Below are 20,173 nucleotides of genomic sequence, written 5' to 3'. Positions count from 1 at the left end.
AGAGCGAGGGCGAGAGCGAGCGAGAGCGAGCGAGAGAGAGAGCGAGCGAGCGAGCGAGCGCCAGGGAGTGAGGAGAAAGTGGGAAAAAAAAAAAAAAAAAAAAGGAGGGGAAGGAAAAAAAAAAAAAACACCCAGGGAGAGAGAGGGGGGGGGGCGGGAGAGGGACGGGGGTGTGAGAGAGAATGAATACGGATTAAATCTGTTTAACTACCTACATTAATGAGATATCTCTCGCCTCCCAACAAATCAAATACCTTCGCAGACCACCCCCAAAGACGGATGTGGGGGAGTCACGGAAAAGAACACGCACACACACATACACAACGCGCCAGGCGTAGGCACGCTGTTAATTTCGCGATTTTAACGAGGCAGTTGGAGTCTTTTTAAATGTCAGGGTCGCTTCGGAAAAATGTAAAAGAACACGGTTTAATTGCGCCGAGTTTTAAAAGGTCCTATAAATGTAATTGGTATTTTAATACAAGTTATCAAATCATACAGCTTGCTCTCCTAAACATATTTTCAAACAAACGAGGTAGTCATATTTAAAGCTTTAATGATCAATTTCCTTATTATTGATAAAGGTTTAACTATCGTGTGGAGGGAATTGGCTGGGTAACCGGCCCCCAAAAAAACGGCTGTAAACTCTTTAACAAACTATAAAATGCAATAAAGCCGGAGTCTGTTGTTGTTTATGCCGCAGCGCATAAAAGCTGTTAGCATTTTACGAGTTCTTTCCTCTACAGCTATAAAACTGCAGCTTCGATCGCCCCCGCCGCCCGACTGCAGCACGGTGGGGGTGACGAAGCTGAAATGAGAACGATTATGGGTTTTTTCGGCGCAAACGGTGATTTTTTTCTGAGATTTTCTCCTTCAGCTGTAGCAAGCACCTGCCCCCACCTCTCTCTGGAGCCCCTACACCACTGTCTCCCTGCCCCACCCAGGCCCCTCACCAACTTTCACATATTAAGCAAACAAGCAAGGATTTTCTGCAGGGTCCAGGAGGGTATGAGGGGAAACCAGGAGGGCAGGAGAAACTTCTGGTTAATGGGCAGTGATGAAGCACACAGCAAAGTTACTTGCAACCGCCGAGTTGCAGCTCTGCAGACCTCAGTGGGCCTGGGGGCCGCTGTGAGGAAGGGGTCTCCACTAGGCACTGGGGCCCAGTCTGTGGCTTTGGGGGACCAACTTTGCATGAGGGGAGAGGTTCTGATGCCACCATCATTAACACCCAGTGAGCTACCTCACTCCTGCACCCAGGCCTTGGGATTCAGTAGCCAAACCCAACTGGCCCCCAACCTTCCCAAAACAATCCCCCCCCACCTTCTGAACCACCCTTAGGTGAGAGGGTGCCGCCCAACCCATCAGCACATCAGAGGGAGGGAAGAGGAGGGGAGGCTGCCTCTGGGCACCTTGGTGGCTGGCCTTGGTGCCCCTTGTCCTGTGCCTTCCTTTGCCCTTGGCAGTGGCTGCAAAGTGTGTTTGTGGGGGATGGGAGTGGGCATCTTTTAGTCTTCATTGTCCTTTGTCACCTCCTAAACTGACCTTGGGGTGGGGGGGATTTGGATGCAGCAAGGCCACTGAGTCACCCATCTTCTCTCCCTTTGGGGAGCCTCCACTTAAACCTGGCTCTCCTTCCAGACCCGAGGGCCTGGGGCCTGAAACACAGGGTGCAGGGAGAGGTGCTGGAGCTGCTGTCTTCCACCCCTGCCTCTCCCCGGCTCTCCACCCCAGCAACCACAGTGGGCAGGCTTCAGAAGGCCTCAGTGTGACCATCAGAACCCAGGGCCTCCTGGAGCAAATCATTGGCCAAGGAAAGTAAAGAAGGAAGAGAAAGAGAAAAATATTTCTAGCAACAAAGGTGGGGGGGCAGGTTTAACAAATATGGTCAATCCATTGATTATTCAGGGGAGAGTGGTCTGCTCTGGAGGGGCACTTTTGGCTGATTCCACTCCCCCCGGCCATTGTAAAAAATTAAACCATCAAAAGGGAAGTTACCAGTGGGGTCACTTGGTCCTTCAAAAGTGAATCCGGAGAATGGGAGAGGGGCTGACAGAGGGAGAGAGAGAAAGAAGAAAAGGGAAGAACGGAGCAGGGTCCTGGATTCTCAGCGCCAGGCTGAGGGGGCGGTGAGGCCGCCGCCGGCAGAGTTAAGTTGTTGCGGATTGAACATTTTTATCAAGTGCGGGGGATTTTATGGTCATGATTTGAGGACTCACCGGTGAGGTAGAAATTCAATGGCTTGTTCTAAATCATCCCTACACCGCGCCAGAAATTCTTGATGGAAGGAAAATGTTTCTATTATAAGAAAAAACAAGAAAGAGCGGGGAGATAATTTATAAACACCCAACGGAGGGCAGATTTATTAGAGAAACTCAAGTTGAGGAGAAACTCCGCTTGCTTCTTTGCACCCGGTCCTGGAGGAAGAGAGGAGAGGCTGCAGTGGGGCTAATTTTAAGGAGGGGGGAAATCTATTTGTCATGCAGGTTTGTGGGGATAGGGACCCCGATCGGGCTGGGCCGGGAGGAGAGTGGAAATTTGAAATCCAAGGGACCGCGGGCAGAGAACACGCGGGTCTTAGAACGAAAAATGCCCCTGACCTCCAGCTGCTAAATTACGAAAGAATCTGTGCCCCCCGCCCCATCGTGGGACCCGGCCGAGGCGCAGGGCGCTGCAGCTCTCACCTGGAAGCCACTGGAGGCAGAGACCACCGCGCGCCCGCTTCCTGTTGCCTGCCGGCTCCCACTTGCACCCAGGAAACGTGCTTTTTAATTTGGGGGGCCACCCAACCTAGGGCGTGCAGAACCCCCCGACGAAAACCGCGCCTCTCCGCACCTTGCCGTTCTGGAGAGCCCCGACCCGGCACCCGGACGCCCGGCGCGCGCCCAGCCCAGCCCCAGACGCGTACAAAGGCTCTGGAGCCTCGGTCTGTGCGGAGTCACCCCGCTGCCTTGGGGTACCTCCGAATTCCCACAAAAGCCACAGATCCACTTCCCCCAAATTATGCCCAACCCACCCCGGCTGGCTCACCCGGCTCCCTCTCCTGCCGGTCCGGCAGGTTCGGGGCAGCTTCGCCTCCGTGCGACCTTCTCCCGCCCGCTCGCCCGACTCACCTGACCTGCTCACCCCGATCCACAGACTTTCCTCTCTTTCCCCTCCCCGGAAAAACTCATGCCCCCCAACCAAACCTCCTCTCTTATTTGGCTCTATTATTCCTATTCTTATTATTATTTCCCGATTTCGTGCATTTGTTGCCCTCACCAAACACAGAAACTGGGTGAGAAGCCTTGAGCCCTCCTGGGGAAATTCAGAAAATTTTTCATTTGAGGGGAGGGGGCAACTCTAGTATATCTGAAATCTATAAGGTGGAGAGAAAGGCCATAACGAAGCCTAAATTTTTATTACGCTCACATTATTCATGACTTTTGGTAGCGCTCAGGCCGCGGATTCCGGGCCGCCTAAGGTGAGACCCGCAGCCGGCCGCGCTCCAGCCGCCGCGCCGGGATTCTCGCGTGGAGCACGGCTGCCATCTACCGGCCGCCCCGAGAATCGGCGCGCGCCCGCCCCGCCGCGTCCTGCAGGAGCAGCCGCCAGGCGACCAGGGGCCGAAACTTTCCTTATTAGCAGAAAAAAAGGAGAGCGAGGGAAAAAGACATCGGACATAGGGAAATCGTTCATGAAATTGTGCAGATAAGCTGCAAAAAACCACAGGGCGAGGGGGTGAAGAGGAAAAATAAGTCACAAGCTTTTTTCTCTCCTACTTACACGGGTCTCCCCCCATCTCAGCCTCTAATTTCTGGCGGAGACCGACCGAGCAAAGCGCCTTTATGGTCCGTAGAGGGGGGCTGAGCACTTTTCAAACCCAACACGATTGTCTCAAATTCTGAAGAGAAACAATCGGGCTTTTTTTTTGGGGGGGTGGCGAGGATGAGAGGGTGGGATGGGACCGTAAAAAGGATCAAGAGGCTGCCCGCGCCCAGACGTCTGGCCCCGCCGGACCTGTGTGTGTGTGTGTGTGTGTGAGTGTGTGAGTGTGTGTGTGTGCGCGCGCGCGCGTGTGTGCAGGGGGCTCCTCGTGTATGACGCCCGATTCTGGAGGGGGGTGTGAGGAACAAAGACAAGCGTCCGAATCGCGTTCTCTGAAGCATATGTGACAACAAAGTGTTGTCTTTCCTCCTCCCGTCCCTCTTCTGCCCTCTTTGCCCCCTGGGCGCCCAGGAAACCCCAAGTCCCCAGTCCAGGAGGTGGGTGAGGGTGGGGGCCCCGGAGTCCGGCCCACCCATTGGCCCCGCGGTGCCCGGAGTCCAGGCCCAGCTGCGGCTCTCCAGCTCCGGAAAGTTTCCCCTCACTGTTTGCTTTGCTGCTGTTTAGTTTCTTAACCTTCAGAAATTTATACGCTATAAACTTTTATAGCGGTCATATTCTTTTATGGCTGCGCACACGGCATTGAATTCCTCTCCTGGCTTCTCCGTCTCGCACTCTCGCGGTCTCCCTCTCTGAATCGCTCTCTCTTTTATGACAACAGATTTCCCCATCTCCGGCTTCCGAGCCTCCGCATCTTCGCCTTTGTTTGTCTTTAAAGAAGCCACCCCGGGCTCCGCACCCAGACGCCGCCCGCCCGAGGCTTGTCCCGGCGACCTCGCCTCGGCCCGCCGCGCGCCTGCCGGTGCCAGCCTCGCTCGGTGCGGTTCCTGGCGGAATCTGGCCTCTGGGCTCCCTCCTGGAGGCGGCTGGCTGCAGGGAGACCCGGCTGGGGAGGGCGTCTGGTCTACACGAGCTCTCAGGCCAGATCCATTCTGTACCCCCATGGACCCTCCTCGGAGGATGCGGGTCCCGGGCCCTGCCATACCCAGGAGCGGCGCGTTCTTCTGCCTCCTGCTCCGCCTGCGATTAGTGCAAGCCGGCGTTCGCTGGAGAGGGGTAGGCTGGGCCTTTTCGCTGCCAGGCTCCTTTCTCTCGGGTCAAGCTTTGTCCCCACCTCTACTCCACCCCTTGGGGTCTCCGCGGGCTGCCGGGCGCCGCGAGGGCCGGGTGGGAGGCGCGGGCGGGAGGCCGGGGCTCCGGCGCTGCCCGGCACAGGCGAATCCCAACGCCCGACGAGAAAGAAGGCCCCGCCGACGCCGAGAACCGCCGTCTCCGAAGAGACTCCGGTGGGGACGCCACGAGTAGAGAGGTGCCTCTGGAAACTGGATTTAGTTCTGGGGTCAGATGGGGAAAGGATTGGTTTTGCTTTTGTTTTTTGTTTTTGTTTTTGTTTTTCCTCCTGAGATGTCTCTGTTCCACACTCAGAGCCGCCCCCCTCCAGGCCTGCAGCCCGGCCAAATTCAATCAGCCTCACAGCAAAGCTGCTTCCCTGGGGCTCAAATCCGAGTTTCCAACTCCAGGTAGGGACTGAGAACCCTGAGGGGGTTACTCCTTTTGAGTGGAAGAAAGGAGAGCAATGACCTTCCCCAGGTCTCTGAGCAGACACTCACCCTGCTGCAGGGAAGAGCAGGAGGGGTCACTGCCTTTCTTGCTGACATATTTATTGTAAGCTGGCCAAGCCAAAGCGAGGTGCTCAGGGATGAGAGGGCCACCCCAGAAGCGTCCTGCCCCTCTGGCTCTGGAGTTGGTGGGGAGGTCTCCAGTGCAACTTTGTTTGGAGGAAGAGCTCAGTGCTCCCTGCAGGTCCAGCCCCTCTCTAACCTGCTCATCTTTCCTTTCCTTTCCTTCCCCTCCAAGTCCACCTTGCCCTGAGGGAAGACTGGCTGGGTTTAAGCCACGGTCTTGGGATCTGGAGTCTCAACCCACTGCCCAGCTCCCCCCCCCTCCACCAGGCTGCCCTGCAAGAGCTCAGGAAACCTCTTGGGCACAGGAGTCTCTCTTCTTTCCACGCTGCCCTCGTGGACCTAGGCTCTGTACCTCTGGCCAGGTGAGGAGAACCAACACAGAAGAAGACACAAGGAGAAATTTATTTTCTAGATTGATATATATTTTTTGTTCTTTTTCTTGTTTTTTTTCTTCCAAAACAAACAATCAACTCTAGACCCCGGTCCCTCCCCCTCCCACCCACAACCCACCCATATAAGCCACAACTGAAACAGGCGAGATAATCACCCCCAAAGAAATCACAAAACACAGCACAATTTCACAACAGCCACCAACAAAGCAAGAAAGTTCTACTGGGATGCCCCCTTGCAGGGTCAGGAGAAGCAGGAGCAAGAGTCCTTGGAACTGAAGGGGATTGGAAGGGGGTCAGCGGGGAGAAGGGAAGCAGAGGGTGAACTTCAGTCACATGATTGAGGTGCAATTCGCCTCTTCCTTTGCACGCGGGACTGTTCCCCAGAAGCTTGTGCACAGCCGCCCCGCAGATCACTGTCCAGGCCTGAGTCGTGGGAGGCACAGCTTGGCGCTGGGGCAGGTCTCGCTTTGCCCTGGGGAGGGCAGTGGCTGAGAGTGGGGCCTCTCTGCCTGGGTCTGGAGTTGGGTAGGGTAAGGAGACTGCGCCCAGCTCTGAGCACTGGAGCCTCTGCTCCTCCCTGTCCTCAACAACTTACCCAGGAAGGGAGCTAGGTATCGATTCACAATAAATTCTCAATTGGACTCTCCTGACCTGGCTTTCCAGCCGCTGGTGGGGTTGAGCTAGTAGGGGATGGGGGGGAGAGGGGTTTTTCCACAAGGGGTGACTTGACTCGCTGGTGCAAGGTGGGTTTGGCCGAACAGAGTAAAATTAAGAGCTGGGGGGCTGCGGAAGAATGCAGGGCCCAGGCAGAGCAAGAGAAGCTACAGTCTCTGTCAAGCTGGGCACAGATGGACCGAGGACGACCTTGTCAAAGCTTACGACCCACAATTTGACCTCCTTTTGTTGGAAGGAGAGGAAAACAACATGCAGAATTAAACATTTCCTGCAACAAAGTGTGTGTGTGTAGAATAATTTCATGAGACCACTGCTGTCTTTCCTTGCTCTTTCTAGCCCACCAACTTGGGGGCTGAGTGTACCCCTTCCGTCTTTGGGCCCCTGCTGGGGCACAGATGAGGATCCTCTGAGGATGGTATGATGATACTGAGCCCTCCTCGGGACTGCAGCACCTCATTTAGGAATGTGTCTCTAGACATCTTGGGATGTATTTGTGTCAGGACTAAAACCTGGGCTTGCCTGATGGTCTGGGCGGTTCTGCCAGATTTGGGGCACAGTTATCTGCATTTGAAGTGTCACTTCACTGAAGTGTTGGCTGTGAGTCTCTCCCCTATTATTACTGTGGACTCCACGTTTTATGTATGCAGGTGTCTCTGTGCAGGGGTGTCCCTGGTTGACTTTGGGATTGATGCAGAGAGGGAGCAGTCAGGCTGGGAGTGGGGAGCTGGGGCTTCGCAGAAAAATTAGGGGAGTTGCTAAGGGCTCAACTAGGTTCTCTCTTTCCTGTGGCCCATCATCTTCTTAGGAAACAACTACTGCTACATTCTAAATCAACAAAACTTCCTCCTGAGGCCCAGGGAGAAGAAAGGACAGGTAAGGAAGGGCAAAGGAGAGGAGAGAGATGCAGAAAAGGACTTTGAAGAGAAAGGCTCCCTTCCCCATTCACTTGAATATATCCCAGACAGCTCTGGCTCTGCAGCCATCACTTATAAATAAGAGTGAGATGGGGAAGGGGTGGAGGGGCTGAGGGTAACCTTCACTCCTTGCCCTGTTCCTTATTCATTTTCTTCATTTTCATCCGCCGGTTCTGAAACCAAATTTTGACTTGTCTCTCACTCAGATTGAGGAGTCTGGCCACTTCGTGCCTACGGTCCCTGGTGAGGTACATATTGAACAGAAACTCCTTCTCTAGCTCCAGCGTCTGGTATTTGGTGTAGGGACAGCGCTTTTTCCGGGAAGAGCGAGCGTGCAGCCAGTTGGCGGAGGGATTGGCTGAAAGAGAAGCAGCGATAGAATCAAAGAAGGGAAGGGGAGAAGAAGGGCCCCAGTGTTCTCCTTCCAAGAGGGCACACCCCTGCGCTCCACTCCCCATCTTGCATGGCAGAAAAAAGACACTTGGGTCTTCAAGTTCCCAGAAAGAAGACCAGAGAGGGCCAGTAGTTGCTCCAGACACCTCCAGGTGAGAGGTTGTTTGGACAAGATGGAACCAAATATGCGCCCAGGGCTCCCAGCACATCCCAAGCGTGCCTGCCTCAGGTTCTCTCTAACCTTCTTCACTTGGGTGCTAACTGGCCCAGCCACCACCAGCACTGCCACCAGGCTAGAGGTGTCTGACCTGAAGGGCTGGGAGGTGGGCTGGGAGAGAGCAGCTTCCCTTCAGCCCCAGCCGAGCGACCTCCTGGCCTCCAGTCCAGTCTGAGAGCACCCTGCCTTGCTCACAAGCTTGCATCTCTTGGCCACATGCAAAGGGCCTGTGTGTCCACGTTGATATCATGCGCCACACACCGAAATTATGGGTCCGCACTTAGAGTCACAAGCATCCAGTACACTCCAATTCACATGCAACCCTATTGCAACCATTTATCAACTCCAGCCTGTGGACAAGGGAGCGCCAGGGGCTCACAGATAACTTATGGTTGCAATCTCGCCTTTTCCGCTGCTGTTCAGCTCACAGTTTGGTTAAAGCAAGTTCAGGGAGACTGGGAAGCAGGATTACTCCAGTCCCAAGGTGGGGAGCCGTGGATGACATGGGGGTAACAGCAAGCTCTTCACAGAACACCTAACTCCAGTGGCCTCCATGTGAGAAGGACAGAGGAAGGGGTAATTGAGTGGAAGGAGGGGGAGAAAGAAAAATACACACAGGCTTCTTTTCTGCTTACCCTCTCTCGCTCCTTACTCTGGAACTCAGAAAAGTTGCCAAATAAAGCAGAACCAATTGAAAATAACAGCCACCCTCTGCTAGACTTCTCCCAAAATGAAAAGCATTGAATATTAAAAAAAAAAAAATCTGGTTCATCCTACACTAAGTACCGTGTCTTACCAATTTGCAGCGCTATTTCCTTAATGTGATTGCCTGGGAGGGGACCCGTAGCCACATTAAATATGAAAGAGGGAAAAAACTGTTAATAATTGATCCTAGCCAAGCCACTGTCTGCAATAATGGGCTTTCCAGGCAGTTTGGGGTTTGGGGGTGAGGGGTCTGTCTGGGTGTGAACAGGGAGGGTTTGGGGAGAGCGTGTGTAACCCAAAGGGCCACTCCTGTGATTCAGACTGGCAGGTTGGGGGGTGGTGGGAGCCGGCTGGGACCTGAGGGGAGCGGGGCGGCGCTCCACCCCTGGCAAGCAAGGGCGTGCCAACTGGTCCGAGGACTTGTCTCGGCCAGCCTGCTGGCTGGGGTTTTGTTTGGGGTTCAGGGGTCCCCAACCAATTTGCCCTTCTCAACCTTCAAAACACGGAAAAACCGAGACTCCCCCCACCCACCTCTCACCCCCCGGGGAGCAGCACCTCCTGGAAATTAGCCAGACTTGGCGGGGGGCGCTTTTGCAGGAGTGGGAGGTGGTGAGAAACCAACCGCCTGGAAGGGTAAAGTTCTCCGCCTCTCCGCAAGTCTCTCCCCCCACCCTCGCTCTCCCCAGGGTCCCTTCGGGATCTCTCCCCTGCACTCCGGCGGTCAGCCCCGAAGTTGGGCAGCGATTCCCCGACTCCCCGCGAGGCGGACAACTCTGGCTAGCGCTCGGGAGCCGGCGGAGAGCAGCCGGGGCCGCAGGGAAAGCAAGCGCCGCGCCGAACCGGGCTGCCAGCGAGGGGCGGGGGCGGCCGGAGGGAAGGCTGCCGGGGAGGGGCCGGCGCCCCCGGGGAGGGGGCTCCGTCCGCGGGTCCCGGGCTTCCCCGCCCCTCCCGGCGGCGGCCGAGGACCCGGAGCGGCTCCTGCGCGAGGTCTGCTAGGAACCATCCTCCGCCAAGCTGTTGCATCGCAAATAAAATCCTAATGAGCCCCCTCCCACCTCCCCCTGGCCGGCGTTTACGGTCTGCGCGTGGCGCGGGGAGGCTGCCAGCCGCCCGGCCCCCGCAGCCCCGGGTGCCCCGGCCCTTGGCCGCGCCGGGCTTTCCGCCTCTCGGGCTGCCGGCCTCGGCGCGGCCGGCTCCTCTCTCCGCCGCTCCCGCCCGCCGCTCTCGGGCTGCCGGCCCCGGGCCTGCGGGAGAGTGGGGGAAGGGAGCCCGGGGCGCGGCGAGCGCGCCCCACTTCCCTCCAGGGCTGGGGAGCGCCGCGGCGGCGCAGCTCCAGCGGCCTCAGTCTCCCCTTCTGGGACCCTCGGCCTCCTTCCGCCCGGGCTCCCTCTCCCCTCCGCCCCCGCTCGGCCCCCGGCCCCGCCGCGGTTTCCCTTCACATTGTCCGCGGTTTATTGCCTCTCCCCTCCCCCTCGCCTGGCCTTCGGCCTGGGGATTTCCTCACTTTTTATAACTTACTTTGATCCGGCCTCTCTTTGTCCTCGCTTCCTTCGCAAATTTTATTGTCCCCGTAGCCGGGTCTTTGATTAGACAGGACGGCCTCCCTGCCCGCCGAAGTTTCCAAACTGTACTCGGGCGAGCCCTGTTTGAGCAGCTCCCCAGGCGCGCCCAGCAGCGGCTCCGCCTTCACCGCCGCCTGGCCCTGCCCCGGGGCAGCTTCGCCGCGCGGCGCCGGCTCCAGCCAGGTGCGGAGGTACCTGCTCTCGGCCGGCGGGACGCCCTGGGGCTGGAGGTAGGGGTGGTAGACCGAAGGCAGGCTCCCGGACGCGTGCGGGCTGAGCGGCGCCCAGGACGCGCCGAACACCGGCGCCTTGGGCTGGAAGCTGCACGAGGGGAACTCCAGGTGCTCCGCGTGGCCCGGCTGCCGGGGGCTCGCGTACTGGCCGGAAGGAAACTTGGCTGGAGGCGCGTCCTCACTCTCGTGACTTATGATCGAGTCGACATAATAGCTGCTAAGCGTCCCAGAAATGGACATTCTCAGACATTATCCGGGCGCTCGCAGGGGGAAGGGAAGCGCTCGCGCGGCGGCGCCCAAGCAGGGAGAGGTGGCACCCAGACCGGTGTGAGGGCTTTCGGACGCGACCCCCCCAGCCCCCCACCCTCCCACCCCCACCCCCTGCTCAACTTCTCAGCCAACAAAGTACAGTGGAGCAGCCCGGCTCAGCGCTCCTTGCAAAATGATTGGTCAAAGTTTTTCCGACTGCCTGATAAAGCGTCAGCTCGGACATAAATCAATCGGGCGAGGGGGCTGCGCTCTCGCTGTCATCCGTCCGCACCGCATTCCATATCGAGGATGGATTGTTTTATGCTGATGCAATGTGCTATCACGTCAGGGCTCCGGCGGCCACGTAACCTCAGCCGGAGCTGCCGGCCGCCCACCCGCTCCCCCCCACCCCTTTTTGCAGAGGGGGGGGGAGTCCTCGACATGGGGCGGCAGGGCGGAGGAGAGGCGGAGGAAAGCAGCGGGCTGCCTCGAGAGGGACGCAGGCTGTGGAGCCCTCTCCCCAGGCGGGTCAGGAAGGGAGAGAGGCAGAGCAGGGTCGAGGGAGAGAGCCCCAGCGTGGGGAGCACCCACAGAGACCCCACCACGTAATTAAAGAGGAAGGGGTCCTGTCACCCCCACCCCCAAACACACCTGCACTCCCCCGGGTAGGCCCTGTTTCCTCTTCTCTGTCCCTTGACACAAGATGTTTATTAAACAGCGCGGCAGCAATTCACTGGAGATGGAGGGGGGGCAGCTGGGGCTTTATAGGACGCAATCGGCTTCAGAGGGGGCTCTCTGTGCCTATTTCTGGAGGTTTACAGGCCTGGGAGCTTCTCCTGACCCCCTCAGGAGCTGAGGGAGGAGATGAGGGAATGAAAGGGAGTGATTGTCCAAGGATCCTGTCCTAAAATTAGAACCTGCGTGAGGTTAAAAGGATTCATAAGGCCTTGGAAACTTGAGCCTCTGAAAGAGTTTAATACAACTAGCAAAGGTCCTTTAAATTTCTGGGGCTTCTCAGGCCCTGGCCTGAGAGAAGTACTGGGGGGGGGGGACAGAGTCTTTTCTTCACTATATAACAACCCAGGCCCTTAAAATTGCCTAGATGGAGGCGCTGAATGTGAGAAATGGTTAAGGGAGCTTCCCCAAGGTCTCAGCAGAGCAGAGGTGTGGAAAGAAGCACAGAGTTATCGCCCCTTCCTCCCATTGAGGAAAACGCCAAGTCAGAGCCTTCCCTTCCACTCAGGCAGCCTCCCCACACTCGGCATTGCAGCTTAGAGAGATTCCCAAATACCCGGAGTTGGGCACCAGCAGATACAGCATGAGCCCCTGGGGTCAGTCTCCCGCCCTCCCATGGCCTTCCCTCCTGCGGACTCACTAGCTCGCTGGAGCTTCCAAATAGCCGGTTTTATTGGTATCTACTCAGGCGGCCCAGCACTGGGACTCCCCGGGGCCCACCGGCTGGCTTCCTGGCTCGTCTCCCAGCCTTTTCCCTCCAGCTTCTGCCCAGGGTGCAGCCGCTTCCTCTGGTGTGGGGCGCATAGGGAGGCTGGGCCCAGGACAGAACTCACTCTCCTCTGGCTGCATTTAGGGGAAGGGTAGGGCAGATTTTTCTTGGCATCCCCCTACCCCCACCCCCAGGCCCCTATAAAATAAGCTGCCCCCAGCCCATCCTTTTCACAAATGCACAGCCATCCTAATGTGAGGTTTTATCTTTTTGGCCACGTACCCCTCTTCCATGCAGGAAGCTGCGGATCACCTCCGCAGACGCACACACGCACTCCTGCCCGCTTTTCTTTCCAAATGAAGCCATCTCGTGTCATTACATGTGAAATACGAGGGCGAAGCGCCATATTTCTTCACATTATGGCGATTTTAAAATGATTTTTTAAAGATCAATGCCGCCACCCAGCCGGCCCCCTCCCTCGGCACCCCAGCTCTGCGAGGGCAACAGCCCGGCAGATCCGGAACCAAACAGCGTGAAGACCTGCTTTTTCCAGGGGACCCAAGTGGGGAAACAAATATCCGATGATGCAAATTCTGCTAAGTAGCAGTTGGTCGCTCGGGAAAGTCGAGGGAGCTCCCCTGACTCACCAGCAAGAAAGCTGGGCGCGGAGTGAATGAATCACAGTTAAGGCAAAGCACCTGTTCTCGATTTGCCAGACGTATGGAGTCTGCTGTCGGCTTTACCTGTAATAAATATATTCTCCAGGAAAAAAAAAAAACCACAAACCACTCCTCTCCTGCCATAAATAATGGCATTATGAAGCACGGCGGGCTGAGTATATGACTTTCTCTAGTATATAAATTAGGGCCAAAAAGGACATGTGGACTGGGGGCTGGGACTTTTTTTATTTATGGAAAAGTCACAGCGCTGGGCTGTTCTTAACACCCAGGCTGCAACAGCCCTCTGGGTCTCATTCTTAAGATCTTGGCTATGCCTGCTGCCTCTCTATTTGCAAAAAGAAAGTCAAAAGGGTCACTTAGTTTAGGGAAGATGAGTAAGAAGAACATTTGGGCTCATGGCTTGAATCCTAAAAGACGAAGTGCCCCAGTACACAGGGTTCAGGTTTGCGGGATGCTGTCTGGGGAGTTGCTCTGAACCCCTGCGGAGCCTGGATGTTGAGTCAGGAGGACACTCAGGCCTCTTTTCTGAGACCAGAGCTTACCCTTTGCTCACAAAGAGGTTGGAGAGTGGGAACAATTTCAAATGAAAGATTTGGGAGTTTTCAAACTCCTCAGGAGAGGGGATTCTGGAGGGAAAAGAATGAACTAGCCCCCAAGCCCTGGAGTCTGTACTGTCTGTACCCCAACTATTTCCTTCCAAGTGGGGATGCAGATGTACCATCCAATGGGTCCCACCCCAACCAGGCTTTCTAGAAAACTTTGCTCTCCAAATTGGAGCTCAATGCCAGCTCAAGTAAATGATTAAAGAGTCAGTCGGTGGACAGGGAACCCCTTGTGTGGGTGCTCTGAAGACCTTTGGAATCCCCCCAACCTTCTTTTCCAGAAAATGGTACCCACCATGGCGGGGGGGGGGCAAATAATATTGGGGCCCTTGGGATCTAGATTCTAAAAGTGCTATCTAATAGAGGGGTTGCTTCTAATAGTGGGGGTCAGTTTTGTCCTCACAGCAAAACTTCTCCCCTCCCCACCCCCAGTCCTAAAGAGAAAGAAGGAAAACCCTGCCTTCTATCAAAGCCTCTTGCCATTCCCTACACAGAGCCGATGCTGAACACAGCTGAGGCCAGTAGCTGATGGCTCAGGGAAGGGCTGGCAGGGAATAACTGCAGTCCCTGGGCCACCCTGGGGCCCAGAGCAGAGGCGGGGAGAGCAGAGGCCAACTCTGGCCACGACTGGCCACTAGGTAAGTACCTACATTTAGGGGCGGATTTTGGAAGGGTCACTGAATAAGAAGAGGAGAGAGAAAATCTAAACAGAGGGAAGGAAAGGAAAGAGAGGAGGAAAAGTTATGAAAAACAATAGTATTGTTTTTAATTAATAAGCTAAGTTGACATGTATGCATGCTGTGTCAGTATAGAAGTGTGTATTCTGCATGATATTTTAAACCAATATTTTTTATAGGGAACTTAGGGTGTAGATGTTCTGTGCTCTGTGCTGTGTAAAGATCATGTAATAAACACATCTACTCAACTATAATGTTGGATGTGCTTGGGTGTTCATATATTAGATCTAATGGTGCATAGGTTGATGCCTGTACAACCACTGTGAGTGGTGTGGATTTATTATTCTGCTCATAGAAAAAGATCTATGAGCCAAAAACTTGTGTGCACATTTTTATAACCGCCACACACCTATGGAAAGGGCCCAAAACTTGAGCGTTGGTGTGCCTGAATTGTGGCTATAAAATGTGAACGGATTTGGGCCTCCCGGGTGGCGCAAGGGGTTAAGCGCCATGCTATGAAGCAATCCGCAGCCTCTACAGCACAAGTTCGATCCCCAGCCGGCCAGGGAGAAACCCTCATGGCGAGGCAGACCCCTCCTGACTTGCCCCGCTGCTCCCCTCAGCAGTGTTTTCGGTCCCTCTGTCTGTTCTGCTCCCCGCTTTCTCTCTGGTGAATCCTCTCGCCCCCAACATCTCTGGCCTGTACCCCAGTTCTTGTATGCATAAATAAATAAATCTTTAAAAATATATATGAACGGATTTGGAAACTTCACTTGAAAATCTGTTTGTTGATTTGATAGTCAAGAAAAATATGTATCGTTTCCTCAAACACATGTGACTTAGATCTGAATTCTCTTACCACTTCTAAAATTTTTCTCTGGAGGGCAAAGGAAATGCCTCAAACTGATCCAGGGGAGGTTATGAAATTTTGTGACTTTTTCAATCTGACTGTGAAACCCTTTACTGTGGATCTTACCCCCAACCGCGGGGACAGTGTGCATCAGTGTGATGCTTATTTCATGGTAGAAGGGGTGCAGGGATGAAGGCACTGTGACTTGGGGAACACATGTGTCCCTGTGTGAATCTGACCAGTAGATCGAGGTGAGTTACCCACGGAGCCTTCAGGTAACCCTGGAGATCAGACAAAAGCACTGCTGTGTACAACGAAATTATATAAGTGCCCAAGCCTATGTCCCCAAGCCCAGGGAGATATCTCTTCTGACTCAGGGCCAGAGTCCAGACCCACTCAGGGAGAGAATGAAGTGTGGGGACATTTGTTCTAGGGGGAAGAAATCAAGGTCCCCAGAACCTTCACCCTTTATATAAAACAACTTCAGAAAAAGATCATATCGAATGTGCACACATGGATTCAAACCTCTGAGCTTCTACACCCTTCACATGGAGATTTTAATTGTAAAGTAACGAAATCTTCTGCCAACCACCACCCCCCCAGGATGTCAGAGGTGAAAGGAAGGACGGAGAGGTCAGCAGCCCAAGCACCCCTTGGAAGTCTTCTTACCAATTCTCAGCCATCAGGGCTATGGAAGGCAGTGGGGGAGGCTCACTCTTTGGGAGGGGGCATCCCGGAGGCCAAACGGGGTGGGCGGTGGGCGGCAGGCTGGGCAGAAAGGAGCTGAGCAGGTAGAAGGTTGTTACGGAATTGCTTCCATAAAACCTGTGGCTGTTGTAAAACTCTCTGCTTTCCAAAGACTTTATTTCCTCCTTTCTCTCTAACATCCCCCCTTTTTTCTTTTTACAGCACTGTTCCTGGGAGGGGGTGATCAAGAAACACCAGGGATAGAAGACAGTCAGGCTCTCAGAGACCGGGCAGGTTTGCCCAAGGCCCAGGAGAAGGAAGGTAAGGACAGGACACTCCAGACCAGCTTTACCCAGACAGGAGGGCAAAATGTCAAGGGACAGCGATACTAGCCTTTGCCCACCCGGACTAAGGCTTGAAGGCTACAACCCCCTTTCAGGAACAGGTTTCCCCAGGGCCCCTCCACCCTAGCAGAGGCCTCCCCTCATTCTCCAAGTCAGCTTGGCGCCGGACCCCATCCGGTCTGGGGCCTCTTTCCTGGGCCCCATTTCACATTTCCTCTGCCTCAAGCAGAGGGAAAAGTTTGGGAACAAAAGTTAGCTTATGCTTTGGATGGTCCCCCTCCTTCCGCCAGTGATTCTAGTTATTCCTTTCCTGGGCAGAAAGCCAGCTGCCTGGGGAGGGCTGGGGTCAAAGAGGGTATCATAGCTTTGCCCTGCCCCACCCCCTGCTCCATCTCCTGTCACTCCATCAGTCTGGGCTCAATTGCCCAACAGCTTGGGCTCCCCAGTAGCCTGCAAATTCAGGCCCCTCTCCCAGGGAGTGGCCCTCAGCACCTAATGGAAACCCAAGCCCAGCCCAAGGGCCCACGGGGAAGACTTGGCCACTTTGTGGGGAAGGAGCCAAGGGAAAGATTGGAAGGAGCACTTTTTCTGAGCCACTTCTGTCCCACTAGAAGACCCTAGGAAAGAAGTGGGGGTGCTCTAGGCGGAGGCTGCAAGGGATTCTGACATTTCCCTTTCAGAATGGAACATACTGAGCTCTCTTCAAAGACCAGAAGTTTCCTGTTAAGGTGAAGCCCTGTTCCCCAAAGGGTTGTAAAGACCCCAAGGACCGCCTGTGTCTCTTGAAGTTGAGTACTTGCCATGTTGGAGAGACTTTCTTTGGAAGTGTGACAGGAGCCCAAGACCTCAAGGCAGGAAGCTTGAAGCTGCAACCAGCATCCTTGGACTCTGTAGAACAGCCCAACAAAATCCTTTGGAGAGTGGAATGGTATTACGCCACCCACCCCTTCCTTCCAAACACACACTTAAAAAATACGAGTGGTAAGACACTCCATATCCTTCCAGACCTCTTCTCTGGGGAACATCCTTGCTGCTCTTGGATGAGGACCCTCAAACTTCTTCATCACCCCTCACCAGTACTGACTCCAATTCATTACCTCCTCCCCACCCCTCCAGCTAAGCGGAGGACCAGTGCCTGCTGTGAATCGGGTGGTTTAATGTTGTTGTGTTCAGAAATCTGGGCTCAGCAACATGAAACTCCCCGATTCACTCAGCAGAGTCATGCACGCTGCAGGTCAAGGGCTGGCCCGCAGGTGTGCCCAGACTCCTACCTGACTGGCTAACTTCATCTTCTTCTGATTCTTCCCCAACAAAAGTCAGTTGCTAGAGAAAAACAACACATCCAAAGAAGTGGAGACAGGACTCCAGGGAAAACCATTTTGGACTTGGACCTGGTCCTGGCAATTAGATTCCAGGAGTTTTTGCTCTCTTTCAGGAGCCCTGGATGGAGAAGACCCTAGGCCGGGCCCCACACCTGGCCAGGACCTCCCCGGATACACCTGTTTCAACAGCTGGAGACTTCCACAGAGAAAAGATTTCTCAACTTCAAACTGCCTTCAAGGTGTGTCTTACTCCCCGCCACGTGCACCCCCCCACCCAGCGCGGCCCCGAGAGGCCACATCCTCAAGCCCCACGCCAAGTCCCTGCTTTGAGACTGGCCTAGACAGGAGAGTGCAGAAGAGTGCTGAGAAAGTGTCTGAGTCCGAAAAGCAGAGTGTGAGAAAGTGTCAGGAGACCAGGGCGCACAAAGGACAAGGCTGGGAGGGAAAGCGGTGGGACCTGGACAGTCGCTGTGAAGTCAGGCTGTCGGAAAACCGCGGCCGGCCCCACTGCGGCGCTGACTGTCCCAGGAAAGAATCCATTCCCCCATGAACGCGGGAGGGTCACAGGCGCAGATGACAAATTTGCCTCTTCCTTCCTGATCAGTCCGGGTCCTTGGCTCTCCCACAACCACGGCCCCCCACGGCCATAGTTACCCCTCCGGACACCCGCTCCCTGGCAGGGGTGCGCGCACACAACCCGCAGAGGCCGGCCGCCGGGCGCCAGGCGGGGGCCGAAGGCAACGGACTTACCTGGGCGCGGCGGCGACGCGCGGGGCGGAGCGGCCGTCGGAAGGTGCGGGGCGCGCGGTCTGGCGCGGTCCCCGGACTCCCGCCCGCCCTCGCCCGGAGGCGAGTGTCCGAGGGGCCACGTGTCCGGCGGGGAAGTCCGAAGGAGCAAAGGAGTCTGCCTGGCCGCCCGCTCCCCCTCCCGGGTATAAATCTTGGGGACCGGAAATACAATAAAACTTCACCGTGTTGATGAACTTCAAACGGTTTACATCCCCTCCTGTCCTGAAAAGAAAGACGGCCGGGGGCGGATTAAAAGGAAAGGGAAACAAATTTACGAGCCAGGCCGCAGAAACACCCGCCTCGGCCCCTTTCTTGTGCCGGCGCAGACTTTGTCCGCGTGGAGAGAAGCAGCCTCTGCCCCCGGGACTGCGCCTCGGCGGTGGCGTCCCCGCCGCCGGGCGCGCTCTCCTCTCGCGCGCGTCTCAGAGGAGTCGCCCGCTGACCCGCCGCGCCGCAGCCGCTGGCCTCGCGGCCCGGACTGGAAGCCGCCGCCTAAGCTGAACATCCCCGAGCCCCGCGCACATCCACGCGCTCGGCTCCCGCGGCCCGGCCGAGGCTCCCAGCTCTTCGCCAAAGCAGCGCTGGGCGCGCAGGTCCTTCCTGGCTCACAGCCCAGCGCTGCCAGCCACGCCCTGCGGCCTCCACCCTTTGCAACTATCCGCTGAAAGCGGGTTTTTTCATCTTTTTTCCGTCTCTAGCAACCAGATCTTTGCCTTGCCCCGCCCGTTTATGGCCAGGTTCTTGCGAGAAGGGGAGAGGGTGTCAGGAGGCCTGAGGGGGCTGAGCGGGGCAGGGACTCCAGAGGACAGGCCAGGGGCCGGTCTGGGCGGAGGGGAAGGGCGGCCAGCGCTGCGTGTGCCCAAACTGACTTTCACTGAGCTCTGCCACCGGCTCCTCCCCAACTCCTAAAAAGTCTCCAAAGCAAATAAAGGCAACTGCTCCCCATGCCTCCACTACCCTATCCATGGGTGTTTCTACTCTGGAATATTTGATTGTTTACAAAACTTTGTAGAATCCGGGTTTGCTAAGTTGCTTATTAGACCACTGTGAACCAAAATAGAAAATCCACATTGGGCTCCAAAAAATACCGCCCATAAATACCAAGAATTCAGATCTAAGAGGCACTGGAGAGCTAAGCTTTGATCTCTCCACCTGAGGCAGGGTCAGGTACAGAACTGTGGTCCAGCTGCAGGCCTAGGTGGGGATTTAGGGCACTGAGGTGACCTTCCTCTCTCAGAAACCCGCAGGCGTGGCGCTGTGTGACCCAACCCCTGCCTCCCCTTTCCAATAAAAGGTGCTGAAGTATTTTTAAATGGATAAAAATTGAATTAAAAAATTTGAGAAGATATAAAATAGTAGGATACAGTTCCTGAATTTTCTGAAAATTGTTTCCACCCAGGGAAAACATTAGACTGTGGTCTACACTTTCTGGTTTTCTGCAAAGCTGACTGCTGCAGGCAGTCCTGTTCTGTCCCAGCTAGTGGGAGTGGGGTGCCCTCTGGCCCCTTCCACGCACCAATAAAGAGGAAGGGGAGAGCTTCCTGGAGGACAGGAAGTAGCTTATTTAGATCCCAATGCTTATATTCCAGGATGTGCCTGGGAGGCCGCTCCAGCTGCCCTCCTTGTGCCCCAGCCCCCTCATTCACCATGCTATATTTTTTATTTTAAATACCATGATGGCAGCCACTGGCAGTTACCTCCTCTAGTGGGATTTGCCTCTGGGAGCTGTTAGTGAGGGGCAGAGGGCATGGAAGAGGGGCCTGCAGCTTCCAACCATTCAGGGGCAGGTAGTTGCGCCACCTCTCCATCCGCTGCTGACTGGGGTATCCATGGCTCCCTGGGCCAGGGAAAGGGAACAGAACCATTCTAGAGTCTTTGAATCTGGAAAAGCC

At 55.5% G+C, this 20,173-nt stretch overlaps 1 protein-coding gene across 1 annotated transcript; it reads right to left on the bottom strand.

The window, feature by feature from the left end:
* Window positions 1-6,070: 6,070 nt before the first annotated feature.
* HOXB9 (homeobox B9) lies at window positions 6,071-10,944 on the bottom strand. Its single transcript, XM_037492228.1, has 2 exons — window positions 10,361-10,944; window positions 6,071-7,885 (listed from the first exon to the last, which is right to left on the bottom strand). Exons 1-2 carry the CDS (start codon window positions 10,875-10,877, stop codon window positions 7,650-7,652), a joined length of 753 nt encoding a protein of 250 aa, XP_037348125.1. The 5' UTR covers window positions 10,878-10,944; the 3' UTR covers window positions 6,071-7,649.
* Window positions 10,945-20,173: the final 9,229 nt, after the last annotated feature.

Source organism: Talpa occidentalis, unplaced genomic scaffold, assembly GCF_014898055.3.
Source record: "Talpa occidentalis isolate TD23 unplaced genomic scaffold, MPIMG_talOcc4v2.1 talOcc4.7, whole genome shotgun sequence".
NCBI lineage: Eukaryota > Metazoa > Chordata > Mammalia > Eulipotyphla > Talpidae > Talpa > Talpa occidentalis.
Note: the sequence above shows the minus strand (reverse complement) of the source record. Positions and strands in the feature narration are given on the sequence as shown.

What these genes read in the sequence shown, in the direction of transcription:
- HOXB9 (XM_037492228.1), bottom strand. Translation starts at nt 10,877, where the DNA reads ATGTCCATTTCTGGGACGCTTAGCAGCTATTATGTCGACTCGATCATA. An exon ending in CAAAGAGAGGCCGGATCAAA is followed by an intron (nt 7,886 to 10,360) that starts GTAAGTTATAAA and finishes CTTCTCTTTCAG; the next exon opens with CCAATCCCTCCGCCAACTGG.